This window comes from Lagopus muta, chromosome 14 (assembly GCF_023343835.1).
Source record: "Lagopus muta isolate bLagMut1 chromosome 14, bLagMut1 primary, whole genome shotgun sequence".
Taxonomy (NCBI): Eukaryota; Metazoa; Chordata; class Aves; order Galliformes; family Phasianidae; genus Lagopus; species Lagopus muta.
Window position 1 is genome coordinate 14,106,811 of NC_064446.1, and position 24,187 is coordinate 14,130,997.

The following is a 24,187-nucleotide window of genomic DNA, read 5'->3' on the forward strand; positions in this document are numbered from 1 at the left end:
AGGAGTGCTTGTGAGCAGTCTGCAGGGAGGATGAAAAAGTCCTGTTCTGAGAGGAGGGCCAGCATCTGTCTGCAGCTGCCCCTATTTCTCCTAAAGGCTTTTCAGGGATTTTAGAAAAGCTTTCACTTTTGATTGGTAGACAATTAAGTGTCTGCTCTTGCTCAAGCTGACTATCAGGTAAAGCTTACATGCAGTGCAGCTCCGCATTAGACACTTTGAAGAAAATTCACCTTAATCTCTGGGATTGGACTGGGGTAGTTGAGCATGAACTCACTGACTCAAACCCAGTGCTGTGTTCCTGTGCTTGGCTTGTGGTATTTGAAAGCAATGATGGCATACACACAGCTTCATCACAGGCTGCAAACAATCCGTCTGCAGCTTGGCAGTGCTGCAGTCCCTCAGGTCTGCTGATTACCTTCTTGATTCTGCAGTAGGCTCTTTGTAGGGCCCCAGCTGATGTCACTGGAGAAATTCAGCCTGGGAGGGCCTGGGGCTAACGTGACAACTGAGGGATATCTGCAGGTTATTGAAGCAAACCCTGTTTTTACTCAGTGATGCAGTAAAAAGTTCCTGCTCTCAGAGAGATCTATACTGAAACATGATCTGTCCAGTAGTGAGTTTGGAGGAGGGTGTTCAGGATTGTTAAGATAACTGGTTTAGTTAAAGTGGTTGAGTACATCCAAAAATAATCTATAGCACAGAATGCTTCTGGTCACGGACAGCCATTCCCACGCAGTGTGATGGGATTGCTGCAGTGCATTGCTGGCATTTGGCAGGGAGAGGAGGCACACATCATGGCTTCCCCTTTGCTAACAGAATGGAGGAAATTGCTTTACAGTGCTGAGCTTGGGACTCTCAGCCCTCACTGTTGGAGCTCTATGTTGTGCCAATAAGCACCACGAAAATCTAGGATGGGGGTTGCCAAGATGGTAAATGGGAACAGGAGGTGATGCCACTTGTTCAAGGCTACAGAGGAACTTGATGATGACAGAGTGGTGATTTGAGATTTCCTGCATGCTATGGTCTTTGCCTTGTGCTCTTTTGTGGAGCCTGAAGCCTTCCAGAGGTTATTGATTTGGGGTCACGCTTTTAAAGTTACAGACAGGCAGTTCTGCAGATAGCATGATGCACCTACTTGAGCCTGTAGGTTGTTCTATACCTTGCCAATCAAACCTGTGTTGTTCTGTAGCTGAGCTGATATTGAATGCTCCTGTTGTCATTTAGGGAAACGGTAGGCTGCTGCAAGTGCATGTTTGACCTGTTAGGGCATGGGGCACAGGACCTTTGCAGTTGTATTGCTATGGTGCCTAGTGAGTTCATTCCCAGTGTAGGATGTAAAAATAAAGGGATGTGGTTTTCTCTTTGTCTTACCGCAGAGGAGAATTTTGAGGTGAATTCTCATAAACTCCATGAAAATCTTCAACTTCACTCTTTGAATTTAGCTGGCCAAAGTTTGTGGCTTCTGCTGTGTCCGTGCTGTAGGACGGCAGGCTGGGCATGTCTCTGTCCTTGACTGCAGCTTGGCTGCTCCTGGCAAAGCTGGGTTTCTTCATGGTGACTTGCACAGCTGGCACATGGGCAGCACCCGCAAAGCTATCCAGTTCTTTTGCTCCTAAAAGGAGAATCGTCCACAACTCAGGCAGAAAGCAGTGGAGGTTCATCAGTACAGCTTGCTGGAGCGAAATTGGGGAGGTGTTCTGGTAGACGAGAGCTCAACCTGCCTGGGCTCTGCTTAAGCCCAAAGTTGCACAGTTAGCCAAACTGGGGCTGGTGAGCTTTGGTTTACACATGAGGGGTTGTTCTGTTTGGAGATGGCTTTCAACACAAGCCAGACAAGGTGTGTGTTACAGTAATGAAGGTGTAAGTACAGGTGGTGTGTTGGGCTAAGCTGAGGGTCCTGAAGGGATGAAGTGCAGGAATGAGACTCATTGGTGACAGAACAGCATTCCCACCCTGTCGTCTTTACCCTTATCCATGAGGAAGGAAGGCAAAAGCAGAAATGCAGAACAACTTGCATTCATCTTTGAGAAGCACGCAAGCAGGCTGTGTTAGGGCTGTTTCTCTTTGAGTCAATGGAAACATTCGGGTCTGCATTTTGTTTGGTGAAGGTCTGGGACTGCCTGATGCTGAGCTGCAGCAAATTCTCTCAAGCTCAGTTGCTCAGCTCAGAGGTTCATCTGCTTACCTGGGGAAACTAAGAGGCGTGCACTGGATGCTGCAGATCCAAATTCATTTTCAGCAACGCATTTAAATATTCCAGAATCCTCTGGAAAAGCTTCTGTAATAACCAGGGTGCAGACTTCCTCTGAAATGACAAATTCAGACATGCTGCTGTACAGTAAAAGCCAAATGTTTATAGGAAGAAATTAGTCCTTGCAAAATGACTGTTAATTAGTAATGGGCTTGGCAGCAATAAAATGCAAGAAGGTGATGGAAAAGGCGTATGAAGAGCACTTCTTCACTGTTATGGGATAAATCAGGGCCTTTCAGGTGCTTGTGTCAAAACCAAAGCTGTTTGCCTGGCATTGCATGATGTCTTCTGGCTACTCTTTGAACACTGTTGTTTTAAATTGGGTGAGGAGGAAAAAAGTAAGCTGAGGGTACTAAAGTGATGTGCTTTCCAACAAAGAGACGTGCAGCGTACTTACCAGGAAGTGATGATGAACAAGCCTCTGCTCAAAATAAGAGAGAAAAAAATGGAATGATTAAGAATGCCAGCCTGGAAGCAAGTCTTGTTCTTTTTTTTGTCAGCATCCCAATAAAATTGCTGCACATCAGACAGGCATAGCAATACCTACTTTTTCGTAGTATTCGGAAGTCTGCAGAATCTATTATCTGATCGTATTCTCTGTACCAGTGTACCTGTAAGGTGGGTGTAGCATGGACACGACATTCAAATACCACTAATTGACCTTTTGTAGCTCTTACATTTTGCAGACCCTGGGGGAGGAAAAATTGGAGTTAGGTGGCTGACCTCAGTATTTCCCTACTGAGATAATTATTAGGGAACAGTGCAACCTTGTATGATTGTGATGATCTCCTCTCTCTGGCTTTTTTGTTTTTGGGTTTGTTTGTTGTTTTTTTAACATACAATAATTGATTTAATTCTAGATGTGTTTGAAGTGGGCGGTGATTGGGGTTTTCCTTTTTACCTGCAGACCAGTGCTTATTAAAAGGCTGATTTGTGCATTAAAATGAAAATAAAAATGCAGGAAAATAAATATGTATTGCAGTGAACATAACATAATAAGGGAGGTTACTGTGAGAGGTTTCCTCTTCAGCCGCCTTGGTAGGAAATAAAGGAGATGAATTCATGTGAGTAGTTTGGATCATTTACCAATTAAGATGCTTGTTTGATGGTGCTGCAAATAAAGCATGTTGGCTTTTTTGAAATGTAAGTGAACCAAAATTCCACCCTCTTTTCTCATGGAACAAGACAGCTTGAGAGCTGAAGTTGGCAGCTGAAGTTGAGTGCAAGCTGTGCTGTTTGATGAGCGCTTGTTACCTTTGTAAACACAGGTGTGATTCCATAGGGAGACCCAGTCAGGCTTCCTGAGGGACTCTGCATCTGTATGTAGTGAAGAAAAGCAATTTTTTTTAGTTTGAATTTTTGATCTGCAGAAGCTCATTTGTGTTGCTGGCACTTTGCTTGAAAGATTTGAAAGAAGTGTTTTATCTGTTGTTCCTAATAAATACCCCATGGAGAGTTCTCCATCCAAGTGCTTCATGAGAAAACAACTCGTGGGACTGTGAGCGCAAAATCAGCGGGAAGGGAGCTGGTAACTGGTTTTTCTGGTCTTATGTTGTAAGGCAGTTCATTGCCTACATTGTGTAGTTTGTGTAAAGATCAATGTTGCTTTCCACTAGTTGTCCCCTTCTACACAGATCCCTACCTGGTTTAGTTGATTCCAGGGCATCTCTGGTGTATGTAGTAATTGCAATGTGCAACTGAAGTGCTTGGGTTTGTTTTGCTGTGGTAATGGTCTTTATATAGTCTCCATCTCCTCCAAAATAAACCAAGTTGTTCTATCTTTCTTTTCCAGCCTGAGTTGAGATGTCAGTCTCTCTCTAAATAGTCTGAATTCACCAGCTCCTGCCCTCAGCTCCAAACCAACTGTCTATTTTGAAGCGAATCTGTGAAGGAGGCTGACAAATGGCTAAGCTGTGTGGCAGCCACTCAGTTATTTGCAGTCTTCTCCCTGCCCCATCAGTACTCCTGGCAGTTCTGACTAGGAAATGTTCCAAGCCAGAAATCACTTTTCCAGGGCTTAGAGTCCATATCTTGTTATTCCTGATGACCTTTGCCACATCATTGGAATACAGCTGTGAGCTGATCCAAAATACTTCTCAGATACAGTAAATGACAATTTTAAAAACATGGACAACTCTGTGTCAGCAGGTATTGGCTGAATTGAAGCAGCAGAACTCTGGTGGACTGAATGGCTACTGGGGACTCCATTGGCTGAGAGACCAATGGTCAGCAAAACACTGGTAGGTTTCTACTTTTTCCTAGAGTGTGGGTGAGAATAAACATTGTGAGGTGGAGACAAAGGCTTTAGGAGTCCGAATATACTTGACCCAACAATGTTTGTACTTACTGTGACATTCCCCTGACCCTGCCAGGATGCTGAGGTTTGCAAGGAGACTGAGCTTTTGGATTTATGCTGTGAATCTGGAAAGACAAGAAGAAATCAGTGTTTTAGAGCTGTCTTGTTTTCCTTGCAACACTATAGTAGCATTCTTAATATCTGAGAATAGGCTCAGGTCACCTCCAGAGCATGGGGACTTTAACCAAGGCTGCTGATACTGATGCAAAGTACAGAATTAACCTGTTAAACCTGGCTCCTTACTTCTATTACGGCTTTTCTGTATTTTAACTTGAATGCCTAAAAGGATGCAGATAAAAGCATGGTGTAGAGATATGGAGGCACCTCAGCAGACTGGGATTTAGTACCAATAATAGGTTTACTTGCTATGATGTGATCCAAATTGTTTGGATTTAAGATGTGTTCTTTCCCTGCTTTCTGTCAAAACAAATGATACTGAAGGCTATTTCGCGTTTAGTTGGGGTTGCCTGGTGTGGCCACGTAGCAGCTGTGGCCATGTGGGACAATGGGCTGCTGTAAGGCATTTGAACACGTCACTGTGTCTCATTCAAACCTGCAGTGTGTTGCCCTTGGCCCTGGTCCAGCAAAGCAGTTACACGTGTGTTCAGACCACCCATGGCCTTCATACTTCTGATTGTTGCTCTTAAGTTATCTCCCAAGCCGTTCAAGGATGGCTCCTGTCCAAGGCTGTATCACGCACCCTTCAGCAGGGCGGTGCTGTGATGACATCCAGGCACTGCTGGATGATCCTAAACCCTTGGATGTGGGAGAAGAGCAAGGGAAGGCGATGTTATTGAGTTGCCCTGGGATCCCGCCGCAAACCAATCCTGGCAGTACTCCACCGTGGATCCCTGTGTCACTGCTAGCATTGCCTCCTTGCAGACTGTTAGGTAACATCAGTATAGTGCCTGCTTAGGACTTGTAAATGGTCTTTTTCAGGACCTGTAAAATGGGCTTATTTCTTCTTTTCTTTTTTTCTGCTCTTAAAAAAAAAAAAAGAAGAGTAGTACAAATCAGACATTCTTGCATTGATGAGAAGCTTCTGGGCTAACATACCTGCTTTAAAGGTCTTCCTACATAACTGAAACAGCATTAACAAAGCTGCGTTGTATGATCTGTGCCCCCTTTAATTCTGTACAGTGAAAAACTTAATTCTCCAGTAGGTGTGCTGTCACTCTTGGCTATTCTGCTCTGTCTCCAAATCCGTGATCAGTGTTGAACTGAGGGAGATGCCCAAGTGCAAATATCTAAACAGGAATAATAGCTTCTGCATTTGTGCTCAAGGCATAGTTTTGTGGCATTAGTTTATGGTGTGGTGGCAGCTAAGACCTTCTGACTCAACAGAGTCTGTAGCCAAAGATGATGGCTGTCATTCTTGCAAGTGGAACTGGGCTGATGTCAGGCAATGTGCAAAGCAGCTGGTGTTCCACAGGAGGCACTGGAAGCTGTACGTCTGGTGTCACAGTTACCTGCACTCTAAGAAGACTAGGCTAAGCTCTTGCCAGAGCAGGATCTTTCCAGTTCAATTAAGGGGAGACCTGTCATGGGGAGGTCACTGCCTGGCTGCCGTAGGTGCCCACAGTCAGAAGCAGAAGCCATCCTTGAATTCCCCATTGCTTGCCAGCATCCTGGTTTGGAGACAAACTCATCCTTAATGTGCACAGTCCATGTTAGATGTTGTGCTCCTGCCCAGTGTTGTGTGGTTCTTCCATTTTACGGTTGTTTCTAGTAGGTGTGTTGGTTTTTTTCACTGTTGATATTGGACTTGAATAAAGAAGAGCTCATAGGAATAGATAAAAGGCTTATAAGTTTAATCACCTAAACAGGCACTATTTTTAGTCTAAAGCTGCTTGGTTTTGGTTGAGACTGGATGTTGCTGTGGCTCTTGATATTTGGTAAGCCATGACACTTCCAAGTGTATTGGATGGCAGGTGTTGCTTCAGAGAGCAGAGTGAATGTAGGAGAGCAAATGTACTTGGACTTTGCAATGCTGACCAGCCCTGATGCTATTAGTTGATTTCATGTGATAGAAACAGCAGGCTTCTGTGCAACTTCAGCTTCTCAGTAAAAATGAGAGGAGGTCATTCAGCTTCCAAGCAAGTGCTGGTAGGTTGCTCTGAGCAGATGTTTTCTCTTTGAAACGTGTCCTTTTCTCTCAGGGTGGAGCAGTTGCTCCAGGCTGCCTTTAACTCCATGTTCTCAGTCACCTGGAATCCCATCTCCTGATGGGATGAAGCATTGTGATGACAGAGGGGAGCATTCCCTGAGCTCCATGCCTGACGTGCCCTCTGCCTGTGTTTGCCTTGCCGAGCCTTTCTGCAGCAGGTTAGCGGAAACGTTGGCACTGCACAGCTTACGTCCTTGAAAGAATATATAGCCTAGGTTTTACCTTGGTGAGTCATTCCAGCAGTCTTAGTGTCTCTGTAAATGTCAGCCTTTACTTAGTGTAACTCTAGATCTTTGTGAGGAGGCCAGAATTAGACTCAGCCAAATGAAGAGTCCGGGGACCTTTGCAACCCAACACCAGAATGATTACAAGGTACATACAGATCATGCTGTGGACATAAACCATAATGATGACATTCTAGCATTACCTGAATAGTTGACATGGCTGCAGAATTATGTGATGTGCAACACTAGGACAAATTTAACACCGGGATAGGAAAGTATTAAAGCTGCACAGAGCCCTTTTGCCAGGTATTTAGCTCATGGAAAACCCATTAAATCTGTTTTAGGAACAAAATGAGCATCTGCTGGATCTGAAATATGCTGCGTTATGAACAGGGGGTAGGGGGAAGGAGTATGTCTCTAAATCTACATTTAGAGGTAAGGCAGGCCTAGGCTGCACCAATTATTGCACTAGCATGAGTTTTGTTTAGAAAATAGGCTCAAATAGAAAGACAGGGGAGCAACCTTCAGTTAGAGTGATGCATTCTGCAAGCCATCTGCACATACCTCGAGTTGTTACTCATTTTTGTGGAGGTGTTAAAACTTTGGGAACGTATTTTAGGCACTTGTCTGTCTTATGACCTAAGCTGTGCATATTAACAGTGATTTGAACGTAGAACTGCTAAGAATGAGGATCTCCTAAAGGCAGTAGAAAGGTAAAAAGCTCTCTCTTGAGCTCTGTCTCCTGTGCTCAATAGCTAAATGGGGAAATAGCCCCGTCAGTAGTGAACTTTGTAGTTGTGAAGTGGTGACATGAATGGAATTGAAGAGGTTACTGTAGCCATTGATGAGGTATTTATGGAAACTGCCAAATCCTGTTTGGATCTGATGCTTGTCCTAAATTGCAGAAATGCAGCTGAATACAGAGGCAGTCTTTATAGCCTTTTTTCAGAAGATGTGGCACTGGAGTGCACTGTCAGAGGCTCATTTTCTGTGTTGGCTTTGTAATGCTTTCCTCCAAGTAGTTAGGATATTAGGATTGTATCTGGAAAATTGTGCATGAAAGACGATTGGGAATTTCCATGCATGTTGTCCAGGAGAAACAAAAAGGTGCTCTGGCTTCTAAGGACAGGCTTGCTTTGGGATTAGCAAAGACTTTCAGGCATGGAAAGCAGCACAACTGCTGACAAGTGTCTACTGTCTCCATGCTTGAAATTCTATGCTAAAGCTTAAAATGAGTTTGTCCATAGTACAGAGCAGAATGTCACAAGAAAATAACACTGGCAATCTGAATATAGCAACGTATATCACAGTAGTCTTAACATGGGGGGAAAAAGCAGAGCTCAAAGCTTAACTTTGCAATTGGCTAAGACTTGTCCCTGATGAGATGGTGATCATTTTCACTGTGCGTGGCTCACGTGGCCATGAAATCAGTGGGACGCTGGGACCCATAGGCAGTGCCAGCATGCATGTTATCGACGTGTTATTGCTTGTGGCACACGTCCCACTCACAGCATGGCATGAAGGGAGGGATCCCCATCATCTCTCCCTTCTCCCTGCCTTCTGGTGGTCCTGCAGCTCTCAGGTCCAACCCTTGCAGCAGAGCTCGGAGCTCCCGGTGCGGCTCGGGGGCCGCCTAGCGGGGTTTGTGCCCACAGCCGGGCTCTCCATCCAGCGGCTGCAGCCCAGGGCTGTGAGCTGACTCTGTTCCTCCTATTACATACCTCTTCTGAGCACAGCTGTTTCTCAGGGCTGGAAAATCCTGGCTTTCCCACCCCTTGTTTGGATAACAGCTGAACTGCCGACAGATATCGGACCCTTGAGTCAAACTGGAGTTCCTAGAACCAAGAGACTAAATCCCTTTTTAAGCACCGAAAGGAAGATGCCTAGAGCTTATTTTAAGAGATGCTAAGCTTCCACTTGAAATCATGAGGATCTAGAGTTGTTAAAATAAACCTTGCGGGCTCTTCAGCAGGGGGGGTTTGGTGCCGTGGCTGAAGTCTGTACTCTGCCTGTGGGTTCTGCTGCTGTGAGCTGGTGCTCATCTGGAAATGGTCCCTGATATTGCAGGAGTAGGGGTTTTGTACACAGGATGTTTAGGGCTCAGATTGGAGGTGCCATGTTAAACAGATCCTAGCCATTTCCTTCTTTCCTTTTCTGTGGGGGGGAAAAAAAACCCAAAAACCTGCGTACTTCTTTGTGTGCCAGGGCTACAGGAATGCAGATGGATTTTGTGCCTAGCATTTCTGACACGTGAAGGTCGCAAGTGCATGAAGATACTGGTGCCCATATGGACACCGGGAGTGGATAGTGAAATGGCCTCAATCCCAATACATAAGGCACCCCACAGCCATGTTTTTTCTCTAAGTAGGAATTCTGGCAGTGAGATTCAGGCAGCCTGCTGCCCAGCCACCCTAGAGTGCAGCGATGACTTTTGCGTGAGTCATAATGAGGATTAAATTAATGGAGCCAAGGAAGAGCACAGCCTGGCCAGCTCTGTGCTTCACTGGGGCACACCTTCTGAGGAGGTGGAGATCTCATTCCAGCAGGCTTAGGAGATCTGAATTGTGCTCTCAGTGCTTGTAGCTGTGCATGACTCATGGTTTTACTATCCTGTGCTCCACGATGACTTGTTATTTTCTGTGTGTATTACTGCTCTCCCCAAACTAGACCTGTAGACCTGCTCTGTGTGTGCCTCTTTCTTCATGAAGACAGAATTTTTGTGACCAGCATTGTATAAGTTGGGACTGCCACAGCAGCATAGCATGGGATGGCAGTGCTATATTAGTAATTACCAAAATGGAATGAATGCAAAAAGAGCCTCTTCTATCCCAGAGCCTATTTACTTTTACCTTGCTGCTTTGCACTGAACAGGAATAAAGGGAAAACGGAGCCTCAGGTGGGAGCATGTTCAAACGGGATATCTGCAGATTGGTACCAAGAGCTAAGTTGCACTCAGAAGCAAATAGAAAGCTGGGGCAGCTTTTGCAGAGTCTACCTTATATTTTTCAAATGCTTCTGTCCAATAGCCCCTGCATTTTAGAGCTGGAAGAGACAGAGATGTAACAGAGTTTCTGAGCCCTGCCTGGCTGCCTGTATTCTTGCTGTGCATTTCTGGTCTTAATCCTGTCCAGCTTCAGCTTCCCCAGCAGTGGTCACACTGGCACACATTCTGTATGCAGAGCCACCAGCATGGGGGACAGGCAGTGCCAGCACTTCACACACAGGGCAAAGTCCCTGTGTAGGATTAAGACCTGCAAATTAAGCATGGAACCTAGGTTTCCCCTTGCAAGCACTTGCATTGCGAGGCAAGTGTTATTTAAAGCTCTCTTCTCTCTGCTTTCACTGCCATTTGGTCATTTTGGCTCTGTGTGACTCCTGTGGGGGCAGAGTGAGGGGCTGGTAACAGCTTCTCCCCTTCCCTGTGCCTTGGCTGGGCCCTGGCTCTGGTCTCTCTGCTGGAGAAGCTGGGGCATCTACTGGTGTCTCAGAGCCTGAGTCCATGCCAGCAGCTCTTGCCCACCGGCCAGCTCCTGGTGCAGTCATCCAGAACTGCTGGGACTTGGGGTACGTCGTGGGACCACCTCTGAAAGAGCTGCAGTGGTCAGAGGACTGCTATCCCTGTTATGTGGGCTGCAGTGTCACCATAAAGCACAGAACATGGGGGTCTGTTGTATTGTAAACCATAGTGGTTGGCTTTTAGACACTGTATTTAGTGGCATGCTTGTAGAATTGAGGTGTAGGTGATGCAGTTGGAAGTGCCAATTCCCGAAGTTGTTATTCCAGCAGCCTAAATTAAGCCATTGCTGTACAGTCAAACAAAACTAGGAAATAACTTTCCAAAGCTCAAACCATTTTGTACAAAATTGAGCTGGCAGAATGTTGCATAAAGGTAAATCACAGATGCGCAGATGTTTCTCAAATGAAAAATAAGCATACACCTGCTCTCACAGTTATTTCTAACACTAGGAAGTGAAGACTTTCAGTTCTCATGACCAGCTCTAATGACAGTGGCAAATGCTGTTCCCTTGTTTCATGGGGGAGAAGAGGTAAGTTCAAGTGATGAGCAATTACATTTGGGCTTCCACAGAGCTGTGTGTGCCTGGCTCGTGCTGAGCTGTGAGCTCTGCCTTTGGGGAGCCCAGGCAAAGGCTGGGCACAGGCAGGGTCCTCTCCAGGAATATGATCAGTCTAATTTTAGTGACATGTGCAGCATTTGATCTGGAAGCAGCTGTGTCAGACAAATCTGTTGGCCTGTCAAGCAGCCTGAATGCATTGCTGAGGAATATGTTCATTTCCACCCAAAGGCAAGCTAGAAAGCCAGGGCTGCATTTAACTGCTGCTTGACTTGAAGTAAATCAGAATGATATCTTTGTAGATGGTGCGGTGCCCAAAATCTCAGATTTTAATGATGTTTCATTAGCAAAACGAGTCATGGCTTGTTTTTGTAGCCCTATATTGCATTTCATCTTTGTACACTGCTGTTTCTGTTTTCTAGTTGGTGGAAAGGATTTCTGGTCATAATGTCTCTGCTTCCCTCTTGTGATAAGGTTTCTGCAGTAACAAGTTCATGTGATGATAACCACCAATGGTCTGAGCCTGAGCTACTGCTGGCCCCGGGTCTGCCAGGTGCCCAGCTGCCCAATGGATGCAGACTGCAGAGCCCCAGGCAGGCAGTGAGGAGTGGTCCCATGTAGCTTTTGGAAATGAGGGAATGATACGGGGGTATCTCTGCAATGCAAGACAGAGGAACGCCGGGATGTTGCCTCTGCCTTCTTGCCTCTCCCCCATAGTTTGATTCTGCTCAGAGAGCTGATCAGTGAATACATTTAAAGTTTCATAGGTTAAATATATAGCAGAGGTAGAGTTGAGTTACAGTGCTTGCCTACAGTATTTTGGTAAATGGGTAAAGTTCCTCTTTCAGGCAGTGAAGATGAACCACTGAAGTTTCTCACTGCCTTTTGAAGTAACAGCTGGGTATTTCTCTAGGAGACAACACAGTGTTACAGAAAAAGCTCTCAGATGCCCCAAAGCTGCTGCTTGGTCCAAATGAGAAGCAGAATCTGGAAGGGATGAGTTGATATCCAAGCAACAGAGAGAACTTTTGTTGCCAAGGAAATGCTTGTTCCTCAGCTGCTTTTTATATTTTGGGTTGGGAGGCTCCAAACTCCCATCCCCACTTGTCCCTTGTTTTCATGACCCCTGTGTTATGCTGAAGATAGCATGCAAAACTTCCTTGTGCTGGGGCTGCACTGCCATGGAATACACGGGGAAGGTGTCCTCGAGGCACACGATGGCAGCTTTATTGCTGGATTGTGAACTTCTGTGGCTGCAAATGAGGCACTGCTAACGGGTCAGAGCAGACTGCTGCTGCTGAAAGGCGGTGATACCTCTGCTGCATATGGTTCCCAGGGCTATGAAAAGACTCACTGAAAGTAGGAGTTACATTTTCTGGCCAGCTTATTTCCTGTAGCATCTCTGTCCCTTTTCTTTTTGCTTACTGGTGAGCTGTCTTTAGGAAGAGGCTGTGGACCCAATGGTAGATGCTATGCTGAATGCCTGAGCCTGCATCTGAGCCAAGTGTGAAGCAGCAGCTGAATGCTTTGTGGTGTGTTCGGTTCTTCTCCCAGCCCAAGAAACTAAATCAAATGCTGATGGGTTGCCTGCTTACAAAATAACTCATTAATGAGGTGAGATGTTTAAGGGGGAGAGCCCATCTTGGAGGTTAGAGATGCCCATGCATGCAGGCACATTGAGTGTCTGGAGCTTCTAATTTGCCAGGATGCCCAGATGCCCTTTCTTGATGAGTCCACAGGTAAGAGCAGAACTCAGCATACTGGAAGGGGAGCATTGTCATCCCTGCTTCTCCTTCCCCCCTCCCAGACAGCTAGCATGTAACCCGAGAGCACAATCAGTGTGATGGAAGTTAAAGTGTTACTCACCTCTAAGCCATGGGTTTTGTTTTGGGGCTCCTGTTGCCAGCAGCCTGAGGCGGTGCTGAGTCTTGAAGTGGAAAGTCTCCTCTCCTCCAGCTCCTCTCCGAGGACTGAGGGCTGCCTGGGGTGGGGGGTTACATTTCTAATGTGCAGATCCCTGCTTGTGAGTGATGGCATGGTGGGAATGTCAGCTGTATGGGGATAAACTGCAGCAATTTATTCTCTCCAGCCTGTTGGAAAGTCAAGAGAGCAGCGCCATTAGCTGCAACAAAACAGGTTTGCTGTTGAGATACAATGGTGGTCAGGTCCATAGCTGCTTATAACTTACCATGCTGCTTCTCCTGGGTGCTGGAAGGATTCTAGTCTGGGTTGATTGTGATTCTCTGCATTGAAAGGACAGAAAGAAAAGTGAAACAAAATTTCATTGGAAGCAGGGCATTTCTATGCAAATCTGGAATGTACTCGAGATATTAAAAAAAAATCTGAGCTGCTTTCTCTCCTCAGATGCTGAGGAATGAATGGAGAGGATAGGTTGGGTTTGGTGAAGTCAGCATACATCTCTCTGAGTCCAACAGTGTCTCCTCCAGATGTGCTAGATGAGCTGTGTAAAGCCATGGGAGCTGAAGGAACACTGCTGTTACATGCTGAAATCTCAAGCAAGGTGCATTATTCAGTGGTGTTCATGTAGAGAACGTGCTGGAGATGGGGCATTTCTGAAGCACGTTCACCTGGAAGGTCCTATGCTCTGAAATGCTAGTTGTGTGTTTTGGAGAGCTGCTTTGTGTAGGTACTCAGGGGTAGGACTCAAGCTCCCCAGGTGAAGCTGGCTGTCATGCTGAAAGCATCCATAGGCGAGTTGGATCTTGTCTTCTGCCCTCTCACAGCTGTGTTGGGTGCAGTCTTGGCATTGTCAGCCTTCCGCTGACTCTGTCACCCCCCAGAATCACCCAGCTGCTTGGCAAAATCATGCCCAGCCATCCAAGGTGCACTGCCTTAGCTGCTTCAAAGGATCCCAGAGGTCTTCCACGTGTTTCCAGTTTGAAAATACTGCAAGTCAGCTTTCCTGCAAGCACAGGCTCCTTAATTTCTACAGTAACCTGCCTGCTTCATTCAAGTTGTGATTTAGAAGCTGTGCAAAAAAGCATAAATCACTTTTATAAGAGATGCTAAAGCATCTCTCCTGGTACTGTTATTAATGGCTGTGCCATTTTTTGGAGTTTCTGCAAACTGCCCCCAGGCATCTGCATCCAGGGGGTTGGGGTGCTCTCTGTCCTTCAGCTCTGCAGCCCTGCAGCCCCATGGTGGGGGAGGTGTGAGGTTGGAGAAGCAGGGATACAAGTTGGTGATTTCTTTACCATGATGAGGGAAGGATTTGATATCTGCAGTAGTCAGCACACATTTTTGCATTATGTACCATGTTGGTCCATAGCAGTTGTGTAAAAGAAATGTAAGCTGCCCAGTGTGGGATTCTGCACTGGTGAAGTCCTTGGGGTCCAGTCAATGGGATCTGCTTGGATCCCTCAGCTAGACAATCTAGCCCAAGGAATTTAAACTATTATTCAGCTCCTGATGGCGTCATTAGCAGGTGAACTTTTGACACTGGCTCTAATGCAGGGCTGGTGGGAAGAGATGGACTATTCCAGCCATCTTAAACCCTTCTCAAAATGGAAAAGCAGCTGCTGCAAGGGCTGCAAGTGTTGGGGCCCTTCTTCCTCAAGGGCTCTGTCAGGACCTTTTGAAATGACATTTCCACTGACACCACATCAAATTCTAAGACAGATGAACAGTGATATTCTTTTTCTCAGAAAGGATTTCTGAATAGAGGAATGTGGGTAACAAGCTGTCTTAGTGTCACGATGAGTGGAGCTGCCCTGTGGAAAATTAGTTTCTTCACCAGCCGGTTGGTGCCTAGGCTCGGTTTGATGGTATGAGTTAAATTGATTCTTGTGGCTAATATTTGGATTCAGTATTCAGGCAGAAACTTGCAGCCTCTGACAAAATCCAGCCCATCTTCCCGTTTGTGCTCACAATAGCTGAGCATAAGCAGGTGTTCATGTTGCAAGGAAAATGGGAGCTTGGTGATGCTATGAATTTTGGAAGGGAGAAGAGTGCCTGGCAGACACAGCTGGTCTTTCCCAGGGAGTGATTTACTTTGGGCAATCAGAGGCTGGTTGTGGGGAGATGCTGGGAGAGAGGATGCTGAGCAGGCAGCCCCACAAGAACAGGCTTCTGCACCTGCTGAATGTTTGCAGGTCAGTACCCAGTGTTCTTTAGCAAAGTGCAGTGAATGGGATTGCAGGTTAAAAGCAAATGCCAGTGAACAGAGAGGGGCAAACTCAGGGAGGTTGAAATTGCACAGAGGTGTCACGAATTGCCCTCACTGGGCTCGTGATCTTGTACTGGCGCTCTCCCCATCCTCCTTCCTATGTTCTCACACTGAGGTCTCCAGGTGGGCAGTGAGCGCTGACAGATTCAGCCAAGTTTTGCAGGGTACACTTAGTGCAACCTGTCTGAAACTGGGCCCGCTGGTAGGCTCAGCCAATCTGATTAAACTTAGCCAAACCTGTCTGAGAGCTGCAGTCACTGCTCTGGTCCAGACCCACGTTTAGGCTGGTGCGGCTCTTCTGGCTTTGCGTAAGTGATGCTGTATTTGGACAACAGGAAACATTTGACCTTGCTTCTGCTGTCAGCCACCATCCCGTGGATGAGATGTGGTCACAGAGCCAGCCTGGCTGTTGATCGCAGTATATTGGAGTAAATTCTTCAATGATGTCACCGTTAGGCAAATCTTCTAGATTCTGCTGGCACGTTTGTGTAGCCTTCGGGAGGGTTGAGCAAGTGTGGTGGAAAAGGATTGCAAGGGAGCGTGAGCAATTTGGAAATGTGTGTTATGTAATAGAAGTGGCATTGCTGGCAGCCATCCTCAATCATCTCTGGGCATTAACAATTTAGCACAGGTGCTGCTTGCTGAATCCCAGGAGCAGTGTGTGTTAGTGGGCAGTCTGACCAGCCTCAAATTTAAGTCCACTTGGTGTTGCAATGGAAATTATGTATTGTATGATGCCTTAAGGCATCTGCTTAGTGGATGATCTTAGAGCTACGCCTTCTGGTACAGTTCCCTTGGGTTTAACTTGACATTTTGACCCATCTAATATATTTTCCACTGTAACTTAAAGCTGTGTCAGTCAGAGCTGTACGCACGTATCTATAGGTAATTTGAGGAGTGGTGGACGTTGCTGGATACTTGCCAGTCCTGGGTAGGACACTTTGATACCTACAGAGACAGTGTGCTGCTGTGCCCCCAAGCTGGGTCCTAACAAACTTCAGCGACTGCACTGTGAGACGGTTCCTTGCCATACGTTTACTATTTGGGTGAGATTTCCCACTGGATGTGAGTCTGTCACCACCTGGGTGCCTGGGCTGCCTGCTGTCAGCTCCCTGCATGTGCTCAGCGTGTCGCTTTGCGTGCAGGGATGTCTGAAAAGAGCAGTGCCCATCCCATGCCGTGTGGTGCACCACGTTGGCTTAGTGCTCAGCAACCTCCTCCCCCACGTACCTGGTGTAAGATACAGCCTGTGGCCAGGCAGCAGCCCGAGGGCCTACGGCAGGGCTCAGCTGTCCGTATAAAAGGCTCAGGGGAGGCACAGCGTGGGTGATTCTGGTATGAAGCGGCTGAGTTTGCTGCATTATTTGATCTGCCCAGCACGGAGCAGACAGCAGGTGGCACCAGCACCCTGCTTCTCAGTAAACAGGTGATGCGCTGCCGAGCATTAAAGCTGTAAGAATACCGCCACAGCAGGGCTCCTTAACATTATTGTTGTTTTCACTATTTAAAACTATTCAGTGTCTCCACGTAGTCCACAAATGCAGCACTGCGTGTCCTGGCCAAGCAAGTGATATGCAGTGTTCCCCACATAGCAGTGTGTGCTGCAAATACCATCCTTGTTCCGGGAGGGAGTGCTTGCTTTCTGTCCTGTGTTTCTTTGATAGGACTTATTCTTAAAGGATTTAATATAATGTTACGTTGCATTGCCCACATTGATACATGCATAGTATTAATAAGTCAGTATCACAGTGTGGTAGGACCTCAGCATTGAGATTTTCATTTAATTCTTTTGGATATGAGGGAAAATTTTTTTCACTAATGCAAATGTGCATTGCATTTAGCTCCAACATCTTCAGGTGAGGGCAGACTAACAAAAATGCATACATGAGAAGTAAGAATACAAGTCCTGGCATATTAATTTTTGAGTATGTAAGTACAGATAAGTAAAACTTCTAAGGCAGACTTTTGGGTCCTGGTGCACACTTGCTGCAATAGCAGTTTGGATGTGCTGATTGCTTTAGCATCCTTTGCCTTGCTAAGTGGTTTCAGAGGTGTGGGTGAGCAGGGACAAGTGCTGTAGTGTAATGTGCAGCTCTTTGGCTTGGTGTGGGTAATCCCTTTGAATCGTTTATTGAGAGAGGGTTCCTGCAACAACTGCTTGTATAAAACCCTCTTTCAACAGCTAATGGAACCTTAAATCCTTACAACGCTGGTGTGCCATTTCTCTTAATTATTGCCGGCAGCTCTGCAATTTGGAGAGCCAAGTCTCATGAAAGCACAATTACTCTACTCTAGCAAAGATGGCATGTGATAATTTCCTGCAGCAGTGCTGACAGTTTGGTGCATTTGCTTTCCAGAATGTGGTGTGTGAACTCTAGCTAATGTGTGCAAGGCCAGGCGGCCTCCCAGCTCTGGGGGAGCGTGAGAAGGAGACCTGCTGCTGCTTTCCTTACACACGTGTGTGCATGGCACTGCAGTGCTTGGTGTCCCAGCTGCTGCTGAGAGCGTTGGGCTGCCCTGTGCTAAGAGCACCTCAGCTCTTCCCCAGGGAAGTGTCAGCACTGCCATTGCTTCATGGCAGACCTTGGGCGTGAAATGCAATGTTGAGGTGGTTTAGGAAGGAGAGGGAGAGGGAGACAGGAGGTGGGAGGAGAGGATAGAAGAAACCACATTCATGGATGGGGTGGTGTTGGACTGCACTTCCCCACCCGTCTCCTGGCTACAGGAGTTCTCAGCAGAGCTCTACTTTGCTTTTTGGCAGGTCTGTCTGTACGTAAATACATATTTTACCTTGTGGGAACTTATGGCTGCTGGGAAAAAGCTTTTAAGTTGTCAGGTCAGATCTGCCAGAGTTAGCAGCGAGCAAAGCTGCTGGGCATAGAGCGTAACGGCTGGGCATTCCATCTTCCCAAGCATCATCCTGCAAGTTACGGGCACTATCCAGATTTCTGCTTGGCTTCTTTCCCTGTGTCTCTTGTTCTGGCCTGTTATTTGCAACCTTGCTTGCTGCTTTGCTTCAGAACTGTGCTGCTGGGTGAGCTGTGAGCTGTGCTCCCATGGGCTGCTCCACCAGCACCATCCATCATCCTGGCTGGGCCCACGTGGGGAAGAGAGCGGCTGCAGGTTGGTCTGCTGGGGGACTTGAGTGGCCACGTCCATTAGAGTTTCATGGGAAATAGCAGCTCAGATTCCTGCTGGTGTACTTTGGAAATCTTTTTAAATTAAGTACCAAAAATCAATGCGTTGCAAGACTCCCAGCATGCAGTTCTGAACCCATTAGGAGGAGATTTGTGCTAATTTTGAAAATCTTCCTATTTTAAAAATACTTTGAATGCATTCTGAAAATATTTTGAACTTGTATATCTGGAAGGAAGGAACAATGAAATCAAAAGGGACATTACATTGTGTTACTTGAATTGAGACAAATTGAATCATTTGCTGAAGGAAAATACAAAGCATATTTAAGTACAGAAGCAAAAATGAAAATTGGTCTCAGCTGTTCTGCTCCCGTTGGCAAATGTGTATTTATGCAATGCATTCCTTCTCATATCTTGATCACACTGTGTGCACACAGGGTGTGAGTCAATTCTGCTGGGATCTGCGGAGCGGTTATACATGAGCCTGTGTAAGCACAGGGATCAGCCTTTGCCATCATGTCCCATATGAATTCAGGTGTACTCCTGTAGTTTTGTAGCTGTGTAAGGAAGAGGATCCTCAATTGGATGCAGTGCACCAATGTCTGGGGTAATTTGTGGTTCAGGAGACTGTAACTCCAAGTGTGTGTTGCAGAGCTGGAGTATGTCCAAGAGGGACCTGTCAGGGATGTAATGGGGCATCTGCCATGGAGATGGGGGCTGGTGGTAGGAAGCAGCACCTGGAAATGAGCAAAGGAGAGAGCAGGGCAGAGGAGGTTGTTGCATCAGCAACAGACCCTGTAGGCTTGCTTTAACTATAGGTGGAGAACAGTTTATGTCAATCTGTATGATGTATAGACAGTGCTTTAATGGTTGCATGGTCAGCAGTTAACTATAACTATTAGTGGCAGGTTCAGTTACAGTCCTGGTGTTCCTTAGCGGCAGGTTGTGGTTACCCAGTGAATGTCTGCAGTGCTCTGTAATGAGAGCACAGGGGGCAGAAGGAGCAGTACTGCAGCAGTGCTGTGAATGCTGTGCCCTCAGCTCAGAGCTCCCTGTCCTTGCAGTGCTGGCTCCTTTGCTGGGGAGCTGGGAGAGGGTGAAGGCACAGAGGCTGACACCCACCAGAAACTCTCATGGAATCAAGTGTGAAGAAAAGAAGAACATCAGCTCACGTCTCCCTTTCTGGCTGTTAGGGACTGAGAGATTCACAGCTCTGCACACTGCTGTGTTCAGTTTCACGCGCTTCACTCTGGCGCAGACAGTTGTTTTCCCTCTTACTCAGAAAGGTAATAAGTCACTGGTGAAGGTTGTTCAACTTTCACCTTCATGAAATCAGGTAATGAATGGTATAAAAGAGGGGTGGGTTGTTTTTTGTTGTTGTTGTTGTTGTTGTTGTTTGTTTTTAACGCTGTCCTTTCTAGAGGTTTAAGCTAAATCTAGTTTGTGTTCTACAGGACAGGTTCTCTCACCCCAGCTTCTGTGAGGTGAGCTTTCCCTGCTGGTGCTGCTATCTCACCTGCAAGCACACATCACCTCCTGGTACCAGCAGGTAGGGAAGGAGCACTGCACACCTCTAAGCTGTCTGCTGCCACCAGGCTCATTGTCAGCTCCCCTCAGGCTGTATCATCTCTCTGAGATGCTCCACTCCCCATTTCAGCCTGTGAGTCTCTGGCAGCTGTTGGCTCTGTCATTAGAGCTTCAAACTTGAGCATGGCAGTGGCGGTGTTGAGATGCTGCTGAATGGCATTTTGGCCAGCAGGCGTTATTTTGTCATGTGAGAATATTATGTGCAAAGGTACACCAAGGGCTTTTGCTTCTAATTAAAGCCTCACATGGAGCCTGCAGAGCTATTTGGACTTCGGAAACAGAACTGCAAAATATGTTTTTTAAGTCTATGTACTCTGGTGATATAAACAGCAGCATCTGAGGCTGTATTGGCTGTCAGCTGTCCCTCTGATCCTGTCTTGCCTAAGGAAGGTAGTTGTTGGATGAAAATGCATAGGTTTTGAGTTGTGAAATTCATGTCTGCTCCACTAATCACTTGAAAAATCTATCAGTGGTGCTTCATTTGTTAGGAGCAGCTGATGAGCTGCCCTCTGTACTTTCTCCCTTTTGATAAAACCCCCAAGTTGAACAACAGAAGGGCTATAATTAAGGAGCACTTACTTTCCTTTCCCTGTGACATTCTGGCAAATGCTGCCTGGCAGGAGCATGGCAGAAATGCCTTTGCACTGCTTGTACAAACCTGAGCTGCACCTGGCAGGGGGGGCAGGTGCTTTGCCCCTCTCTGCACCAGCACAGGCAAACACTCTGCTTGCTGCTCTGTGCCTTCTGCAGCATGCCCTGTCCCTGCTGAGCTGTCCTGGCAGGGTGATCATCTTTTGCCTGTTAGCAAACTGCACATGAAGGTGACAGTCATGGCAGAGCTGTGATAGACAAACCAGGGCTCCAACTTTCCTTGTGCATCTTCCTGCATGGTCCCATGTTACTCATAGATGATGATGATGAAGTGACCCAAGGGTCTTTCACTAACTTTTGCTATCCTCCTACCTTAGCAGGAGATAACCCACAGGTTATCCAGATAACCCAGCATTTTGTGCTTTGGGGTTTTACCCTGGAGAGTTTTGGCTTGACTGAGAAAGGATAGCTCTAAAGGCCACAGAAATGGATATATTAAAATCCTGAAGATTCATCCTTCTCTGTAGTTCCTTCCCTGCTCAAAAGTATCGAACTCAATTTGGTGAGCAAGGCCATAGGTAAAAGGTTGTTCAGTGAATAAAGTTAAGGGCTTTGTTTTTGTTTTTTTTTTGCTGTCTGCTCCTTCTGCTTTCTAAATAACCACATATCAGCCATCTGACTTGGAAAACGTTTTTAGTATGAAAAATTAATTAGATGCAATCTAAGCATGATATAACCTTGAGTTTTCTCCAGTGCCAAGAATAGTTTGTACGCAGGAGCTGCTGGGGAATATATCCATAAAGTATTCACTTATTCACTCCTCTTAAAGTTTGTGTGGAGTTGATCCTTTTTCTTTCTTTCTCCCTCTGAAGCACACAGTACTGCTGAGCTGGAAGTGTGCTCTGTGCAGGCAGTGCCTGCATTGCCCAGCTGACCCAGCCCAGTGTGTGCTTCAGGTGTCAGCCACACAGCCTGCTGCCGTGGCCAAACAACAGAGGCTAATGGAGGGAGATTGGGGGGTAATAGTTTTACAATGTGGACAAATAATTATTAAGGACTGAAGCAATTCCATCAAGCCCTGAACTTGTGATTGAGCTGAAACTTTAACCCTGGTCTCTGGAGATAAAGACAAAATGTCAATACAATTAAAGAGAGAGATGTGGAAGGAGTTTGGGTCATTTTTTCTTCCTTCTTTTCAAAACTGAGAAAAGAACAGAGGTGATTTTTAATAAATCCAAAAAAATTTTGCAGTGTTCCAAGTGCAGAGTACTTGCTAGGAAAATCTGTATGTTGCAGTGATTTCCCTAACAAGGATCAAGACTTCTGAACAATGTTTTGCTGTGCCTCTAAATTAGGACAATTTTGAGACTAATGCATTTCTGTTGTTCTTCCTTTGTTGTTGCTGTTTTCGGATGATCTGAAGGTGTTTGCCTGCACTTGGAAGCAGACTGTGTAATGAAGCACAACAAAGCGATTTAGTGCAGCCCTGCTCTACAGTATCAGATCAATTGGCCATCTGGCTTGGGAAAGTGGAATCGTCTGGATTACTAAAGCGTGCAGGTCCCTCTGGGAGCTGCAGTGGCCACTGAATGCCTCTGGAGTGCTGTGCGTTACTCACATGTCCTTCACAGCAGCTTGCTGACAAGCCTTGACACAAGACAGACACAAATCAATAGCTTGTTGTTAAATGTTAGTGAGATGGAATTTCAGGGAGCCTTCATGTTAATGTCATTTGGCACTTATGTGGAATGAACAGCAGAGAAGGCAAAGCAGGCTTGAATTTGGCTCCAAGAGTGATACGAAGGCGATCCTGGCATCTCTGTAACTGTCTGAGGTTGGTTGTGTCCTTGCTATGCTCAGTGCTGGGCTATTGCTGCTCCTGGGACTAATTCCTTCCCAATGTCTGACAAATTATAATTTCTTGAGTTCCTCACCATGCCGGAAGCACAGTCTATCAAAAGCTGAAGTTCTTCATATTGTGCTTATGAATGGTTGAGTGCCTTCTGTGCAGGTTGGTTTTGATCTATCCAGGCTATGAGCTCCAGCTGATCTACTGAGATCAGAGACTTGGGGTGGGAGTGCAGCACCTTTTTCAGTCTAGTTTCAAGCTGCTCTTTACTCAGTGTAGCTCTTGGTTGTGGTCAAAACTCCAAGCTGACACTGATTGTTCTCCTGCATCTCACTGGTGCTCTCTGGAAAGTGAGTGGCTGTGCATGACAAGTAAACCTGTCGTGTTTTGGAGTCATTGGATTTGTTGTGCAGGTACAGGTGGGTTTACAGTATGTGTGTGGCAAGTCTGCGGCTTTCCAGAAGAGATCTGTGCATTACCAGTGATGAGGGCAGATATATCAGCAAAATCTCTGATTCTACCCAGACAAAAGCCCAGGGAGGCAAAGCATGGGTCTGGTGAAACCTCAGTTGTTCGGTAGCCTGCTACTTTCACTGGTAAAATCACATGGCTTTCTTAATGGAGCCAAAATTTATCCCTTGATTTCCCTTGCTTTGTAGTTGTTATTTTTTTAATTAAAAAATGACCCAAGTGAATGGAAGCGACTTGTTTGACCTAGAGGCTACAGCTGCTGAAAGTCCCCAATTCTCCCCCACCCTCCTTTGCTTCCCCAATCAAAACTTTAATTTGCATTGTCCTGATTAGTAAACCTAAATTATGAGTTGTTAAATCCTGGTTCTGAGCCATTGCATCATGTTTATGTTCTTGCTAAATACTGTGAGAAGCTTCATCTTCGCTCTTTCCCAGTAAGGGAGTGGTGGGGAGGAGGAAGCAGAGGGAAACCGAGGGTCTGGGTAGAGCCAGAGAGGTTCTGAAGGCTGGCTGTGCTGCTCTAGCTAAAAATGGGCGATGAGATTTGAGATGGGACTAATCTGTTTCCTGTGTGCATTTAGGGATATCAGTCTGGGTAAAAGTGGGTAAAACTTCTTCTGTTCGTAATAGCCCCAGATGAGGGCACGTTTCCTGTCTTTGATCCTACAAGCAAAGTGCTTTATGGTGTATTTAGTGCACTGGTGAGACAGATTTCTGTCTTACCTACAGCAGTGAGATTTGAGGCAATTTGTTGCTATACAAAGGAGATGTTCTCTGCATCTCTATAATCATTCCTGTGAATATTTAAGCCTTTCAAGGCTTTTTGACCAGGACTGGAAGGCATTTGTTTTTGCAGGAGGATGGCTGCTGAGAAGTTAAAACTAGGTAGTAGATTATGCTAAATGCATAATAAACGGGATGGTTTTTATATAGCCCCAACCATCTGCTTTGAAATGTGTAATCAACCTACCAGAAATCCTCAGAAGCCTATGAAATTCAGTAATTTATGTAGAAGTTAATGTGTTCAGGTAAGGTGATGTTTTATTTGTAGTGCTGCCTGCAGCTGACGCTGGTATGGGGTGATAGGATATGGAGGAGTTGCCAGCAGTGGGTTTTTTGCCAGCTTTGCTGGCAGTCCAGTGTGTGAGCTGTACCTTTGTGCAGTGAGGAGGCATGTTACGCTGATGGAGAGGGTCAGGGAGAGGACTTACTGTGACCAACTATAGGAGAAAAGGTAGATAAGCAATAAATCCTGCAGCTGTGGTTCAGCGCCTGGAGGCAATATGGAAACTGCC

The 24,187-nt window shown here is 46.1% G+C and overlaps 2 protein-coding genes across 2 annotated transcripts in view; one reads left to right on the plus strand and one right to left on the minus strand.

Annotated features, from left to right (window-relative positions):
- The window catches only part of KLHL3 (kelch like family member 3), a 112,981-nt gene that overhangs the window by 13,766 nt on the left and 75,028 nt on the right, over positions 1-24,187 (plus strand). The gene's annotated exons all lie outside the window — the stretch shown is intronic.
- LOC125700430 (palladin-like) lies at positions 1,368-13,239 on the minus strand. Its single transcript, XM_048960986.1, has 7 exons — positions 12,938-13,239; positions 4,599-4,672; positions 3,506-3,568; positions 2,799-2,940; positions 2,649-2,672; positions 2,186-2,305; positions 1,368-1,612 (listed from the first exon to the last, which is right to left on the minus strand). The coding sequence occupies exons 3-7, from the start codon at positions 3,566-3,568 to the stop codon at positions 1,368-1,370; spliced, it is 594 nt and encodes a 197-aa protein (XP_048816943.1). The 5' UTR covers positions 4,599-4,672; positions 12,938-13,239.

Excerpts from the sequence above, each read along its gene's own strand:
- LOC125700430 (XM_048960986.1), bottom strand. The coding sequence starts at position 3,568 with ATGCAGAGTCCCTCAGGAAGCCTGACTGGGTCTCCCTATGGAATCACA. Across the intron at positions 2,941-3,505 it reads TCACACCTGTGTTTACAAAG|GGTCTGCAAAATGTAAGAGC; the intron begins GTAACAAGCGCT and ends TTCCTCCCCCAG. Across the intron at positions 2,673-2,798 it reads CTTCCGAATACTACGAAAAA|AGGCTTGTTCATCATCACTT; the intron begins GTAGGTATTGCT and ends TATTTTGAGCAG.